The sequence below is a fragment of the Schistocerca americana genome, chromosome 1, assembly GCF_021461395.2.
Source record: "Schistocerca americana isolate TAMUIC-IGC-003095 chromosome 1, iqSchAmer2.1, whole genome shotgun sequence".
NCBI lineage: Eukaryota > Metazoa > Arthropoda > Insecta > Orthoptera > Acrididae > Schistocerca > Schistocerca americana.
This window is the reverse complement of record NC_060119.1, coordinates 887,524,943-887,539,904: the sequence shown is the minus strand read 5'-3', so window position 1 is coordinate 887,539,904 and position 14,962 is coordinate 887,524,943. Positions and strand designations below refer to the sequence as shown.

At 42.8% G+C, this 14,962-nt stretch overlaps 1 protein-coding gene across 3 annotated transcripts in view; it reads left to right on the top strand.

The window, feature by feature from the left end:
• Positions 1 to 1,363: 1,363 nt before the first annotated feature.
• LOC124614399 (transcriptional coactivator YAP1) overlaps positions 1,364 to 14,962 on the top strand; it is a 353,914-nt gene continuing 340,315 nt past the window's right edge. For all 3 annotated transcript variants that reach the window (XM_047142942.1, XM_047142940.1, XM_047142939.1), the window contains exon 1: positions 1,364 to 2,047. In XM_047142942.1, coding sequence (XP_046998898.1) covers positions 1,515 to 2,047 — 533 coding nt within the window. In that variant the 5' untranslated portion in view covers positions 1,364 to 1,514. The remainder of the gene's footprint in view (positions 2,048 to 14,962) is intronic.

Sequence of the window (14,962 nt, the reverse complement as noted above, 5' to 3'; positions counted from 1 at the left end):
CTGCAGCGCCTAGAACCGCACGGCCACCGCACGGCTGTTTTGAACACCAGTTGAGTGGACTACTAGTCTGACATCAACAGTTTCATGAAGGAAGGTAACTGGTTCCTGTTACATGTCGGTTAGTTTATCTCCATCGAATTTCTTAGCTTTTCGTATAGAAGCTCCGTAGGCGAGGATCGTAAGTAAAGTGACACTGATCAAAATACAAGGTGGTTAAAAGTGCACACTAATTTTTTCTAAAATGTTCATCACATTACACAAAGATTGACAGACTGATAGATCAATAGATTACGTAAATGTCCATAATCCTGTTCTCCTTTAAACAGCATGGGAATCTTCCAAACATTTGTATCGTTTTTTCGTCTGCTTTCTGGACAACTTTTTCATACTGCCAGACCCTGCAGACGTTCTTTTCTTCAACGACAAGAGATTATTTTATTCTTTGGTGAACGTTTCATTACATCGTTCCCGAACTGCTACCTTTAAGACGAATCAGTAGCGCACCTTATCAATCCTTGTAGGAAATCCTTTCGTTCGTCAAGAGAGATAATGGCTCTGAGCACTATGGGACTTAACTCCTGAGGTCATCAGTCACCTAGAACTTAGGCTACTTAAACCTAACTAACCTAAGGACATCACACACATCCATGCCCGAGGAGAGAGATAATATTGTGAGAGGGTGCATCTGTTGCTTTCGAATATTTCTACTGAAGTTTTCCAATTCTGAACATTTATTGAGTAAATGCCCAATATTTATCGATCTTTTATTATCAAGGTTTCTTTGGCTAGCTAACACAGCACTTGTTCCTATGCGAAACCGTGTTCTTATCGTAATATATAGCAATCCGTGTCACTGAAAGAAAGTACACAAAGCGTCAACATGGGTATAAACGTAACTCATTATCAGTGTAACTTTTACACGTCCGTAAAATAGCAGCGTGACCCGTAAAAGTATCCATGATTAAGGGAAATAATGAAACAGGTGCAGAAACAAACAAAATAATATTAAAAGCAAAGGTATTCTGGTGAGGAAACTTTCGTGGTACCTGATGATTTCTTGTTAAATTTCTTTGTGGTCTGAGCAATGCTTCGCAAGCTGATTTAATATTTCGCATGGCCTACGCGGCTCCAGTACGTCTTCTGCTGCCAGTATACGTAAGCAGGCGTCGTCAGCGGAGACAGCTAACCAGAGAGGGCGCTGGCGCGGGTGCGCGGGCGGCGCAGTTCGCCCGGCCGCCGCGTAGCGGCGCCACCGGCGGCGAACTACATTCCTCCGGCGGCGGAGGCAGACGGTAGCGGGAAGGAAGGCTGGCTGGCATTCCTGCGCGCCTTGCTGCTCGCCCGCCGACAGTCGGCCGAGCGCAGTGCTACGGTGTGGTGTGGTGTGTATGTGTTCGGGAGCAGGGGCGGTGGGGGTTCGATTTTTTTTTTTTTTAATTGCTTTTGTCGCGACTCTCGCCTCCGCTCCCGTAGCGGCTCCTATCCGTAACTTGGCTTTCGACGGGTAGCCGAAAATGGCTCAGAACATTAATCAGGACGTGGACCAACATAAAAGCAATTTGGTAGTGCGGATAGACCAAGACTCGGACTCCGACTTGCAAGCTCTCTTCGACAGCGTGCTCCGACCGGACAAGAAGCGACCGCTGCAGGTGCCGCTGCGTATGCGCAAGCTGCCAGATTCGTTTTTCACACCCCCTTCCACGGGCTCGAAGTCGCCCTCAGTGTCGTCCATCTCTCACAGTCGCGACAATTCCGCGGACTCTGCATTCGGGACGGCGTCGGTGGCCGCCGGCCCCACGAGCGGCGGCAGCGGCGGAGGCAACGGCGCCTCGGGGGCGGCCGGAGGCCTGCAAGTGAACCACCCGCGTGCGCACAGCTCGCCCGCGTCGCTGCAGCAGACGTACGCCTCGGCCCAGCAACAGCAGCAGCAACAACACCAGCACCTGAAGCAGCGCAGCTACGACATGACGCCCGTGGACGAGTTGGGCCCGCTGCCGCCGGGCTGGGAGCAGGCGCGCACGCCCGAGGGCCAGGTCTACTACCTCAAGTAAGTGGCAGCAGCTGCCATGGCGCACTGTACCTGCCTGCCTGCCTGCGTGCCACCTGCGCCCTTCACAGCCGTCCCCTCCTGCCGTGGTGGTTCATCCACCTTGCGCGGTGCGCACCGACAAGTGCCTCCCGGCCCTGGCGTGCTGATCCACAACAGTGCCGCTCTGAAGTACACACTCGACGGAATACAATAAATTGATCATCTTATTCGGTGGATTTCTCATTTTTTGCCTGAGCTGGTTCTGGAATTTGGTGGCTATAAACACCGTGGCACATCAATACGCTTTATTATAATTGTTTATGTTGATGGTCTCATTCACTATTTTGAAATCGGTGAACAATTCTATTCATCATGTAATTTTCCGTTCTCAGCATTTAGGGTTTATAGTCGATGTGGTCATTTATAAGGTAATACGCCAAAGAAATTCAGTGCAAAACGTGTCGTCAGACAGAATGTATCTAGTATGTCTCGTAACACAAATTAACGTACCAATTGCAGAAAGAGAAGAAACTGTCACGCTAGGCAACTGGATTCTGCTATGAATTACATAATGTTCTGGCCTGACATCGGCTGCAACAAAGGATTTATGTCAAATGAGCATCACTTGCACAGCACCCCCTCCACCCCACCCCCACCCGAATAATACTCTGCCGCACCCATGTACCTCATCCGATCATGACTTCAGCCGAGTCGTCATGCAATGTAATTTCTCTTTTCTTATCTGCCCGCGGGTTTTTTCCACTTTCTTTGGAGTAATAAGTTTTCAAATTTGTGGTATATTTTGGTTTATTTCTTATTCAAGTTTGATACAGGTAAACCCAACTATCGGTTAGTTTGATTCATGTCTAATGTATGTCAAATGTCATCTCTGTTGCTTTTCTTTTTCACTCTATTCTTTATTGGCTGTGGCAACTCATATAGGCGCAACTTTATTTACCGAACTAAAATTCATGATAATATGAGCTTCCAGTGCCCTTCACATTCTCATGTTATATTACATTTCTGTAGTTTAACTCGTGAGATAAGATGACCGGCGATACTGCTTCCTCTGGGCTGATTATGAAGTGTTTATGACTCTCATAGAGATGGATTTCCTTTTCGTGTAATAAAGTCTCTGAGCACTCGATGTAGAGCGCGTTTTTCACACATTATGAAACAATTTGGTTTATTAGTTAATCGTCTGAACTATCATGGCACTCGTCTGGCGCCTTACCTACAGGGTTTTAATGCATCTCAGTTTCCGCTGCGTAGGACGTTAGATTTCGCATTAACTATCTTGATTAAAATTCCTTCTAGATTTCCTGAAACACAATTCGCTGGAAGTTTGGCGTTGTCTTTCGCAGGATCGGATATAATTCCTTAAATTCCAGATCCAGCTACTTACTATGACGATAAAGGTAACCTTAGGACTGATGACAGCTTGCCTGAGTCTGCCATTTATTCAGTAACACACAAGATTAAAAGAACAAAGTCAGTAATTTTGTTTCTGTAATTCTACAGTGGAGTACGAACAAAAGACTCTTCTGCTGGTTGTGGAGTCACATTTCACTTTTCGGATTTAAGAAAAAGCTTTCTAGTTTTCTGTTAGATGTGGGCAGGCCTCTCTATGCTGGTATTCTCAGATGGCACTGCCCTCGTGCTCAAGGCCACGTCGTGGCAGGTGCTGATCCAAAGTCTGCTCACCATTATTTCCACAGTTCAACCAACAAATGTATAAATATCTTTGCATGAGGAGAAACCACAGCTATGATGATACATTTCAGTTGAAAACGATACCGGGTGCGTCAGAATGACTTGTTGATTACGACTACTATCATGACAGGTAACAAACTGTTGACCTAAAGAACATACACCAACTATAATTAGAACTATCGTGAAACCGAACTGATAAAACTCTGACTCACATGTGAGATACACGGACCCTTCAATATGTGTTGTGTACACTGCGCATATTCTTATCTCTCTTGGCAGTATTTCGCCGCTTGATTCTGTATGAATCTGTTTCGTCCTTCGCAACTTCCGTCATTACTGGAGTAAATTTATTCATTACTTTTGTCATATGGTCTACTTATTTGTTGCTTCTACAGTCTCCATATTTCCAGGTTAATAAAATGTGCATGTCTCCAACCGAGAGTTATCCAAATTTTTTCGCCACCTGCTCAGTGCTAGTCAGTTTTTTATGTAATAGATCCAACATATTATGAACGTTTCATGTAATACAATTTTAAAAAATAACCATACCAGATTCAGAGATATTTTCGTCACATTTAAACTTTCAGGCTCCTTCTTTAGCTAAAAACTAATGATATAAAAAAAACTGAAGAAAGGTACTTCTTCTTGCATTAGTCTGCATTTTCTTTAATCTCAGTGCTGAAGATTGTGAACTACGTAGGATAGGAAACAGAAAATGCTATTCTACTTATCACACCTTTACACTGGTTTGATGTTAGTCTCGCTATTCTTATTCACTGCTCCTCGTAACTTTCTAGTCTTGCTCGCTTCTCCATAAGCTTGATGCAATTACTTGCCCAGTAATTTTCCATTCTGTTCCTGAAATGCAATATCATCAGTGAATCCTTAACCCTAGCACCATTAACGTACTATACCTTGCACGTTCATTCTTGTTTGGTATATGATTTTTACTGAACCATCTGCAGTTTCCTCTGTTCAGTGCCGTCTTTTGCTCAGTCTGCCGGCGATATCACTCAGTATTCCCAGCAACCTCTTCTCCCTCTGCCAATCTGACCTTCGACTAACTTTGTTATTATTACATATGTTTATTTACTATCATAATTTCACCTATTTATCTAGTAATATTTCACTACAAAGTGTGTCAAGACTATTCATTCTCTTAAGTTTCATCATTTACATAAGAAGATTTCAACACCGCTATGCGTGTACCTTGTGTAAAATTTGACAACTTTAGCTCCATAATGCATTGGACATGAAATGTGTAAACATCGTCCTCGTAAGAGGAGTGAATATGCATTGAGGCTGTTCAGTAGTGGTTATTACTTGAGAATTGCCCAGTAGCCAAAATCGGGACCATAATTATTCAGTCAAGGAGTGGGGAGGGGGGGGGGGGGGGATGGGGGAGATATGCTATCGTTTCTGAAACACTGCTGAATGATGGGTGAAAGTAAAAAGAAAATAAAAACTGTGTTCTGTTGACATTGTAAGTCACATGTCTGCCTGTGTTGGCATTTCAGTTACACGATTCTAAAGTCTCGTCTCTTGATGCCTACAAAACCAATCAATGTGGAGGACTTATACGCTTGGTTTTTTTCGACGAAAGGTGGTCACATTTCCTCTAGTACCCTGTTCTTAATTGGTCGTTTTCAATTAAATCTACTTCCACTGAGTTTTCTGGCGGTTACTCTACTTCACAATTTGTGTGAGTAAAACGTGAAACTGATTCTAGTAGGTAGTTCCCGCATGGATATGCTGCCGCTTACCACGATGCTGCTTCCCATGTTCACGGGACAACAGTTGTAGGCCGATCCTGCAAATGTACTTGAGTCTTTTCTGTGGGTAACAAGCGTATTCGTTACCCAACAAGATCGAGCCATCTGTTTGCTTTTCCTTTCCATTCATTTCTACTGCCGTCGCAATTTATAGTGGGAGTTATTTAAAGCGCAGCCTCCGTGTCAGTCGACGACGCACATCCGGGCAGCCTCTACACACACACACACACACACACACACACACACACACTGGAGAGCAGTAACACATTTGTTGACGGCAGAGTAAAAAACGAGCGCACTTGCGGGCACGGCATATGCTCTTCACGAGGGTGCTTTAAAAGGAAAGTGAGGGAAACTCTCAAGCAAGACCCCTGTCACGTAAATAACAGGAATAATGCAAGAAGGCGGTAAACGGAGGCGTCGCAACACTGAAGCAGTGTTCGCTGAGCTGGGGAAAAAACTTCGCCAGTGACAAACTACGTCTTGTGGTGCGTTGTAGTGTCCCGAAGTACGTAACAACATTGATGGGTCAATTTTTGAATTACAGTCTTTTAAGAATTATACAGCGGGCAAATATTTTCTTGATGCAAGAAAAATGGGTGGCGTCTCATTCATACGGGAAGTTAGGACACGCAGATTTGTTCGTCGTCACAGTTATTTGACAGTTGAACACGAGGAAAAAAGTTTGGAACTCAGATAAAGCAATGTTTTTATCTTGAACTACCATTCACTTACTCAACAAAACAGGTACTTCATTTCTCCTGATTCTTGGTAACAGAAAACAAAACTTTTTAGTTAAATATTTTAATTTAACGATGATAAAATTAACGCTAGCGTCCACAGAATGTTTGAGAACTACGTGGTGTACTAGGCAGGTAAATTACTTAATGGAACGACTTCTTGAATGCTTCAGATACAAATTATTTAACGTACCATAGCAGTTCCTACGGTCCTATCTAAAATATAACGAAATACAAGTGAGCTATTACTTAGAATTTGTTCTTAAGCAGTTTAGAGTCATTCGTATTCCATCTCTGAGGCGATAATACCTACAGCATACTTTCTCTTGGTACAGTTACCGTTTTCTTCCCATTACGTATTCCACAAGCTTAAAATTTTCTGTTTGTAATTCTACTGATATACCTCATGTCAGCTCAAAGTCACGTCACATTCATTGACACTTTTTGAATATTATAAGGCTATTATGACCGATCTTCGAAGGCCGGCCTGATAGTCGTGCGCGTTAACGCGCCACTTCTGGGATACGGGGAGGCGTGCCTGCCCCGAATTTAATCCGCCTCGCTGATAAACGACGATGGCTGGTGAACTGGAGAGCCCGGATATGGATTTTAGGAGGTTCTAACAAGGTAAATACCGGCCTGGACCCCACGTTGCATACGCGATACGTACTGTACAACTGTTTTTTATTTTTTTTATTTTTTATAGCCGGTTGAAGAACCTGCCTCTATGCCGTGTACAGTGGCTGGCAGAAACTACTAGGTGTTGAGCCTCTTCCGAGGCAGGAGGAAGGTGAAGGCGAACCATTCAAACAGAATCTTAGTAAAACAGTGACTTGCCACGTAGTTAGCTGGTCACTCCTTTATCGTTATTTCGTTCCCCATTACTCATATCGGACTCTGCTTTGGGCGGAAGTGTTAAATTTTTGGAAGGACCAGCCGGTACTATGCAGAAAATTAGAATTACACTTTAACAAATTTTCACGGATGACGTTGCCACCCAGATATTTTTGCTGCAGTTGGAAAAGAATACAAAATAGTAACTGGTAACGAAATTTGATTGCGTACTATGAAATATCGGTAAAAAATGGAAATGTCGTGTGACGAGGGCCTCCCGTCTTTTTTTAATTTTTTTTATTTTTTTTTAAATCTCAATTTGTTCTAGATTGTTCGTTGAATTTGTTCGTGGCGGACGTCCGGTGACGCCTGTTCAGGTTGATCGTTGATTCGTTCACTCAGTTTTTTTGTTACAGAGGGTACCTAAACCCTCTGACCAGACACGCTGAGCTACCGTCGGGTAGACCGTACGCCTGGTGCAAGCAAGTCTTTCGATTTGACGCCACTTCGGCGACTTGCGTGTCGATGGGGATGAAATGATGATGATTGGGACAACACAACACCCAGTCCCTGAGCGGAGAAAATCTCCGACCCAGCCGGGAATCGAACCCGGGCCTTTCGGATTAGCATTCCGTCACGCTGACCACTCAGCTACCGGGGGCGGACATGAAATATCGGTTGCTGATATGAATATAATTTCTGTGCATGCGCGCTGGTTTTGTTGTACTCAGTCCTTATTGTTCGGCAGTATTCCACACACGTACAGCAACGTTAAGAAAACAGCCTGACGATGAGAGTCTTTACCATCGAAACTCGTTGCTAAGCTTTGCTTCCAGTGTGTTGAAGGCTACTAAACTGTGATAAGCGGCTATTTTAAAAGAAAGGAGAGAAAACTAGCGGAAAATCGCTTAAAAGTAGCTGACCATTGATAAGTTTTCAGTGTCAAAGGAACTGAAATTATGAAAATACTACATTCTACTACCAGTTGATAAAGACAAGTTGTAGATCTTCTCTGGAGTATTAAGCAGATTTACAGAGCATTAGAATTATTAACAGGACGGCAGCTCTATTTCCGTAGTTTATGTGACGTCGTCGAAACCTCCAGTTGCTCAACCTATCACCAAGTAACAAAGGTGAAGACTAAGATGAGGAAATACAAAATACAAATTGTCGGTAGTAACTGTGTCTGTATTAAGTGCTATGGTCTCTGGAGTACTGTGAGAACTCTTCAGGAGCAGCCACCCTAGGCAGCCTTAGCTAGCGAACGAAATATGTCAAGTTAATTATCACAGAAATGTTTCGCGTAATTAAATTTGAAATTCTTGTAATTTTTTGAAATGCTCAATGAAGGCACTCGTGAAAGCTACGGTTGGTAGCTTTAAGAAACAAGTCAATATCGTTCGGTTCTCATACATGCCTTAAGACTTCTGTTGGAACAGATACTGCCGTCAGCCATTATCTCAAACGTCTGCTGAAACAGTACGAACACGTTCAAACAATTTGGCGAACTTTACTAGGTTTGTCAAGCATAGGGCGCGTTGACATGTCTGAGAGAATTTTGATTGTTGTTTGACAATAATTCGGATTTTGTTTTTGTTGTTTCGCCGCGCATTTTTAGCGAATAAGACTTTCATTACAATTTATCTAGCTGTATGGAAACTGCGAGAAAAGATTAAAACAAAATAGCATTGGCACCTGCCGAAATGGTAGAGGCGGTGCTTCTTTCTCAGCCTTAAATTACGCAGAAGAGGTTAAGGAGAAAATCAATATTCCACACTCAACATACAAGTGAGTGCAATGAAATAAAAAATAAATAAATAAATGTTACCATGTTGTAATATTTTAATGAGCTGTCATTAAACAGAACTAAGTAGAAGTGAATAAATTTCGCTTAATAGTGTCTTCTTTTTCAATGAGAGAGCGAAGTAACTCAGTTATTAATAGCTTGACTGTCCACTCCGAGATAATTAATGTAATTAACGGATTTGGAGTGTAATATTTCCTTCAGTAGTTTTTCTGTCCCAGTTTAAACCATTCCCTGGTCCAGCACATCTTTTTTTTCCCTTCCTTATACACAATGCTAAGATCAATGCAGACATCACTGTGTGCATTCCCACTAACGTGAAAATAATTCATAACACGAACAGCGTCTGTTTCAAGAGTGAGGTTAAACTGCCAACTTCGTTGGTACATCATGAAATTCTTCTAGATAAGATTAAGTACTGTGGTACGAGTGGGACAGCGCACAAATGGTTTAATTCATACTTAACTGGAAGACTGCAGAAGGTTGAAATTACCAGTACAGATAGTCTGCAGAAACCAGCAGTGTCCTCTAACTGGGAGGTATCAAGAATGGTGTCCCACGGCCTTGAGTTCCTTATTGTTCTTGATTTATATTAACGACTTGCCACTCTATATTCATGAAGATGCAAAGTTAGTTCTTTTTTCTGATGATACAAGAAGCAAGAATCAGCTGAGGAAATTGTATATAATGTCTTTCAGAATATTATTGTTTTTCTGCAAAATGAACTTTCACTAAATTTTGAGAAAACATAGTTTATACAATTCTGTACAGTAAATGGCATAACACCATTGATATAGGCTATGAACGGAAGTCTGTTGCTAAGGCAGAATACTCAAAATTTCTGGATGTGTGCATTGATGAGAAATTGAATTGGAAGAAACACATCGATGATCCGCTGAAACGGCCAGGTTCAGCCATTTATTCTGTTGGGGTTATTGTAAATTTTGGTGGTAAACATATCAGTAAATTAGCCTACAATGCCTATTGTAAATTCACTGCTTTCATATGGCGTCACATTTTAGGGCAATTCGACATTAAGAGAGAAAGTATTCATTGCACAAAAAGCGTGTAATCAGAATATCTGGAGCCCATCCAAGATCACCTTGCAGAAATTTCTTTAAGGAACTCAGGATATTCACAGCACCTTCGCAATACATACAGTCACTTAAGAAATTTGTCATTAATAACCCATCCCAATTCAAAAATAACAGCGAAGTGCATAGCTACAACACTAGAAGAAAGGTTGATATTCAATATTCTGGATTAAATCTCACTTTGGTACAGAAAGGGGTGAATTACGGTGTCACAAAAATCTTTGGACATTTGCCAAATAGTATTAAAAGTCTGGCAGATAGCCAACCAACATTTGAAAGCAAATTAAAATAATTTCTGAATGACATCTCCTCCTACTCAATAGATGGATTCTTAAAAGGGAACATCCCCATCGCACTCCCCTCAGATTTAGTTATAAGTTGGCACAGTGGATAGGCCATGAAAAACTGAACACAGATCAATCGAGAAAACAGGAGGAAGTTGTGTGGAACTATGAAAAAATAAGCAAAATATACAAACTGGGTCGTCCATGTGTAAGATAGGCAACATAAAGGGCAATATAAGGCGAGGAGCTACGTGGTCCCGTGGTTAGCGTGAACAGCTGCGGAACGAGAGGTCCTTGGTTCAAATCTGCCCTCGATTGAAAATTTTAACTTTTTATTTTCAGTTTATGTTAAAAACTCTTATGTTTTCATCACTTTTTTTGGAGTGATTATTACATCCACAAGAAAACCTAAATCGGGCAAGGTAGAAGAATCTTTTCACCCATTCGCCAAGTGTACTAGTTAGGTGGGTCGACAACATATTCCTGTCATGTGACGCACATGTTGTCACCAGTGTCGTATACAAAATATCAGACGTGTTTTCCTGTGGAGGAATCGGTTGACCTATGACCTTGCGATCAAATGTTTTCGGTTCCCATTGGAGAGGCACGTCCTTTCGTCAACTAATCACACGGTTTTGCGGTGCGGTCCCAAAACACAGACACTAAACTTATTACAGTGAACAGAGACGTCAATGAACGAACGGACAGATCATAACTTTGCGAAAATAAAGAAAGCAAAATTTCCAGTCGAGGGCAGATCTGAACCAACGACCTCTCGTTCCGCAGATGTTCACGCTAACCACGGGACCACGGCACTCCTCGCCTGAAATTGTCCTTAATGTTGCCTATCTTACGCATGGACGACCCAGTTTGTATATTTTGCTTATTTTTTCATAGTTCCGCACAACTTCTTCCTGTTTTCTCGATTGATCTGTGTTCAGTTTTTCAAGGCCTATCCACTGTGCCAACTTATAACTAAATCTGAGGGGAGTGCGATGGGGATGTTCCCTTGTTAGATATAAAGTAGTAACTGTAAAAAAATTAATTAATTATTTTGTGTAAAGAAAACTTCTGTTAAAGTGACACGTTCCACATCATTACGAAATGTCGTATTCATGATCTGTGGAACAAGGATTAATGTATGTATGTAAGCATTTACCGGCTTGTTTAACAAAGCCATGGCCGCGCGGAGTGCCTCCGCGGTATAGGGCGTCATGTCCCACCGGAGGTTCGAGTCCTCCCTCGGGCATGTGTGTGTGTGTGTGTGTGTGTGTGTGTGTGTGTGTGTGTGTGTGTGTGTCGTCCTTGGCATAATTTAGTTTAAGTACAGTGTAAGTCTAGGGACCGATGACCTCAGCAGTTTGGTCCCTTAGGAATTAACACGCAACAAAGCCATGAACAGGAAAGAGCGAATTTGTCTGCGGGCTGCTCTTGGGTGAATGATTCCTACTTGATTCGTTTTTCTGTTCACATGTTTTATTAGTTATGGAAAATGTCACTGGCGTTTCAATGTTTTATCAGAGAAATGTATGAAATGGGAAATCGAAGGTGTCGTAATATTAGGTTGATGCATAAGTTGTCAGCGTTTTTGTTTTGCATGTTCGTATTCCGGTTACTATGGGTTTATTTATGGATCGTCATTTTTTTCTTGTAGTTCACTCTTGCTTTTTTAGTTTGCGCGTCGTCTTTTTGTCATCTGGAGATAGTGAATGAAGCTGTGGACGCCAAAAAATGGAGAGTCAAGTAGAAGAATCAGGACATTTCCGACATATTCTTCCGCTTGGGTGACAGCAGTGGAGGTAGCTAGAAACATTTGCGTCGTATATTGGGATAATGCCATTGGACAGAGGACGGCAAGAAAATGGTTCTCGCGTTTTAAGGAAAACCGTTTAGGCGTTAGTGACTCTCCAGGTTCAGAAAGACCTTCGGGGTTTGAAGAAGATCGTTTAAACGCATTGATCCACAATGACCCACTCCAGTGTTTCCGAGAACTGGTGATTGTGATACACTGTAATCATTCCAGCATCGTAAAGCATTCGCAGGCAGTGGGGAACGTTCAAAAATCGGCTGTAAGTGTGCTGCAAGCTCTAAGCCAAAATCGCCCAAATCACCTGGTAGCTATACGTTCATCTCTGCTTGCTGCTCGTGAACAACACCGACGATTATTAACCTGCGTTGTTACCAGGAACTATAGAAGGTGTCTTTATGCTAACATAAGGAAGAGAAAGGAATGAGTGAGCCCAAACAAAACAGCAACCCTCCATACAAAGATCTGCGCTCATCCACAAAAGATAATGTTATGCATCTGGTGGAAAGAACTTCCTTTTCGGATGAAAATGCGCTCCGAACATGGTTCGACGAGGTCTTCGCCTTAAAACCAGGTGATTTCCATCGTCGCGGAATTGAACAGTTACTCAGCGTTGGTAGACCGTTGCAAATAATGCATTGTATTTATTGATGGCTTAAGTGTCTAATGTTACTTATAATCCGTCTTGATTGCAAAATTTTTTATTCGTATGACCGGTTTCGGTTCATTCAGAACCATCTTCAGATCTGTAACGATAATGATACTAATTTACTATTTCACGGAAGCATATCTTTTTCATCCTATCTAATCAACATCAAATGTACCAGAACGTACCTGATATTTCAGTTACAGACAACTGAGCAGATCGCGGCACAACACCGAAATGACGGGAACCACGGAAGCAGACCGTAGAGGAAAACAAGTCCACACCAGCGCCATAGATATATAAATCGCCCTATGTTTTTTAGATCGTATAAAAATAATTTTACTGTTTTTTAATTTTGATAAGTACAGATTTTATCCTTGACATCTACATAATTTAATTAAGTATTTTTGGAGATAAAAGTTAGTAAAAAAAAATCTACTGAATACAGTATGTGCAAATGGAATGTAACAAATGTACCAGACGCCACCTGTCGGTAATAGCGTTATAATTAATATAAATGACGTGCATTCTGCCAACCAATTTTATGTGACGCAGCATGTGAAAGTTGCTGGATTTGGACGGGTTCCTCCTGTAACTGAAATATCAGGTACGTTCTGGTACATTTGATGTTGATTAGATAGGACGAAAAAGATTTGCTTCCGTGAAATAGTAAATTAGTATTATTATCGTTACAGATCTGAAGATGGTTCTGAATGAACCGAAACCGGTCATATGAATAAAAAATTTTGCAATCAAGACAAATTATAAGTAACATTATACAATCACTGATTGCTGCTATCCCATCATACATTATGTCTGTTTTTGCAAAATTAAGTGTCTAAGTTTATCTCTTGTGTTATCTGCGCGGAAACGCTACGAACTTGCGCACCAAACCAGTAAAAGGGGCATCAAATAGTTTGTTTGAGGGCGTATATGCACGTGACACCGATTGGGGTATATAAGTAACGACATGTAGGCAACGGATTATTTTGCATTGTCTTTCCGACGTGCATGCGGTAAACGTAGAAACGTGAACTATGGCGACGTTATTACCAGATGCATCCAAACAGGACCGACGTGCTGTTATTCCTGTTTTTGTTGCCGAAGGACAAACACCGGTCGACATGCTTCTGAGAATGAAAAATATGTATAGGGCAGCATATCTGCTGAAAATCACTATTGTCGAAAGGTGCGATAAGGGGTACTATTGATCAATAACAACACACTTACCCACGTCGCAAATGTAACGTAGGAGTTAAAGCCAACTTAAATGGGAGACAGTCGAGCACCCGCTCTGTGGTCCTGATCTCCCACCATGTGATTATCACACCTTCGTTCGCTTTAAAACAGTCCTTGAAGGGTCGACGACTTCTGTCGGACGAGGATGAGCAGCAGGCAGTTAGCCCTTCTTCACGCAGCAGGAGGCGGTGTTTTATCAAACCTGGTGCGTCGATGGGACAATTGCCTCAGTACTCACGGCGCCTGATTCACGACTGTACGGCCTTCGAATGAAAACTTTTTGATTGCGCCCTTGCATTTTAAGATACGTAGGGACTATCCAAAAATTCCCTCCCCACGGAAAATATGAAACAATTTTTCGAGTAGTTTTGTGGAAATTTGGGCCTGATTGTCTTAAAAATGTATCTTCTACCTCAACGACATTACTATTCGGCCGGGCCGGCCGGAGTGGCCGTGCGGTTCTGGGCGCTACAGTCTGGAGCCGAGCGACCGCTACGGTCGCAGGTTCGAATCCTGCATCGGGCATGGATGTGTGTGATGTCCTTCGGTTAGTTAGGTTTAAGTAGTTCTAAGTTTTAGGCGACTGATGACCTCAGAAGTTCAGTCGCATAGTGCTCAGAGCCTATTCGGCCGGAAGCACAGTTCAGTAGGCCTACGTCTTACTGTGGCACACCCAGACGTCACGTGTGACGCAGAGTGTACCCAGCTGTGGTGATTGGTGCGGGAGTGTCGAGTTCCGAGGAGAGTGACCGGCGCTGCGGCGGCAGCTGCCGGTGTCCCGCCCGCACGGCCACACCCACACCCACACGCCACGTGTGTGACACCTGTTGCTCCCCGCTGTCGCGCGCGAGGTAGGCGGCCTGCGCCTCGTGTCCTCTGGTCGTCGTCCTCGGCTCGAGTGCGTCGCTCACACAGGGGCTTGCGCTCCGGCGGAGCGTCGAAAATGGCAGGACCCGCCAAAATACAGATGCTCTTACACAAGCAGAGCAGCTGTCATCTT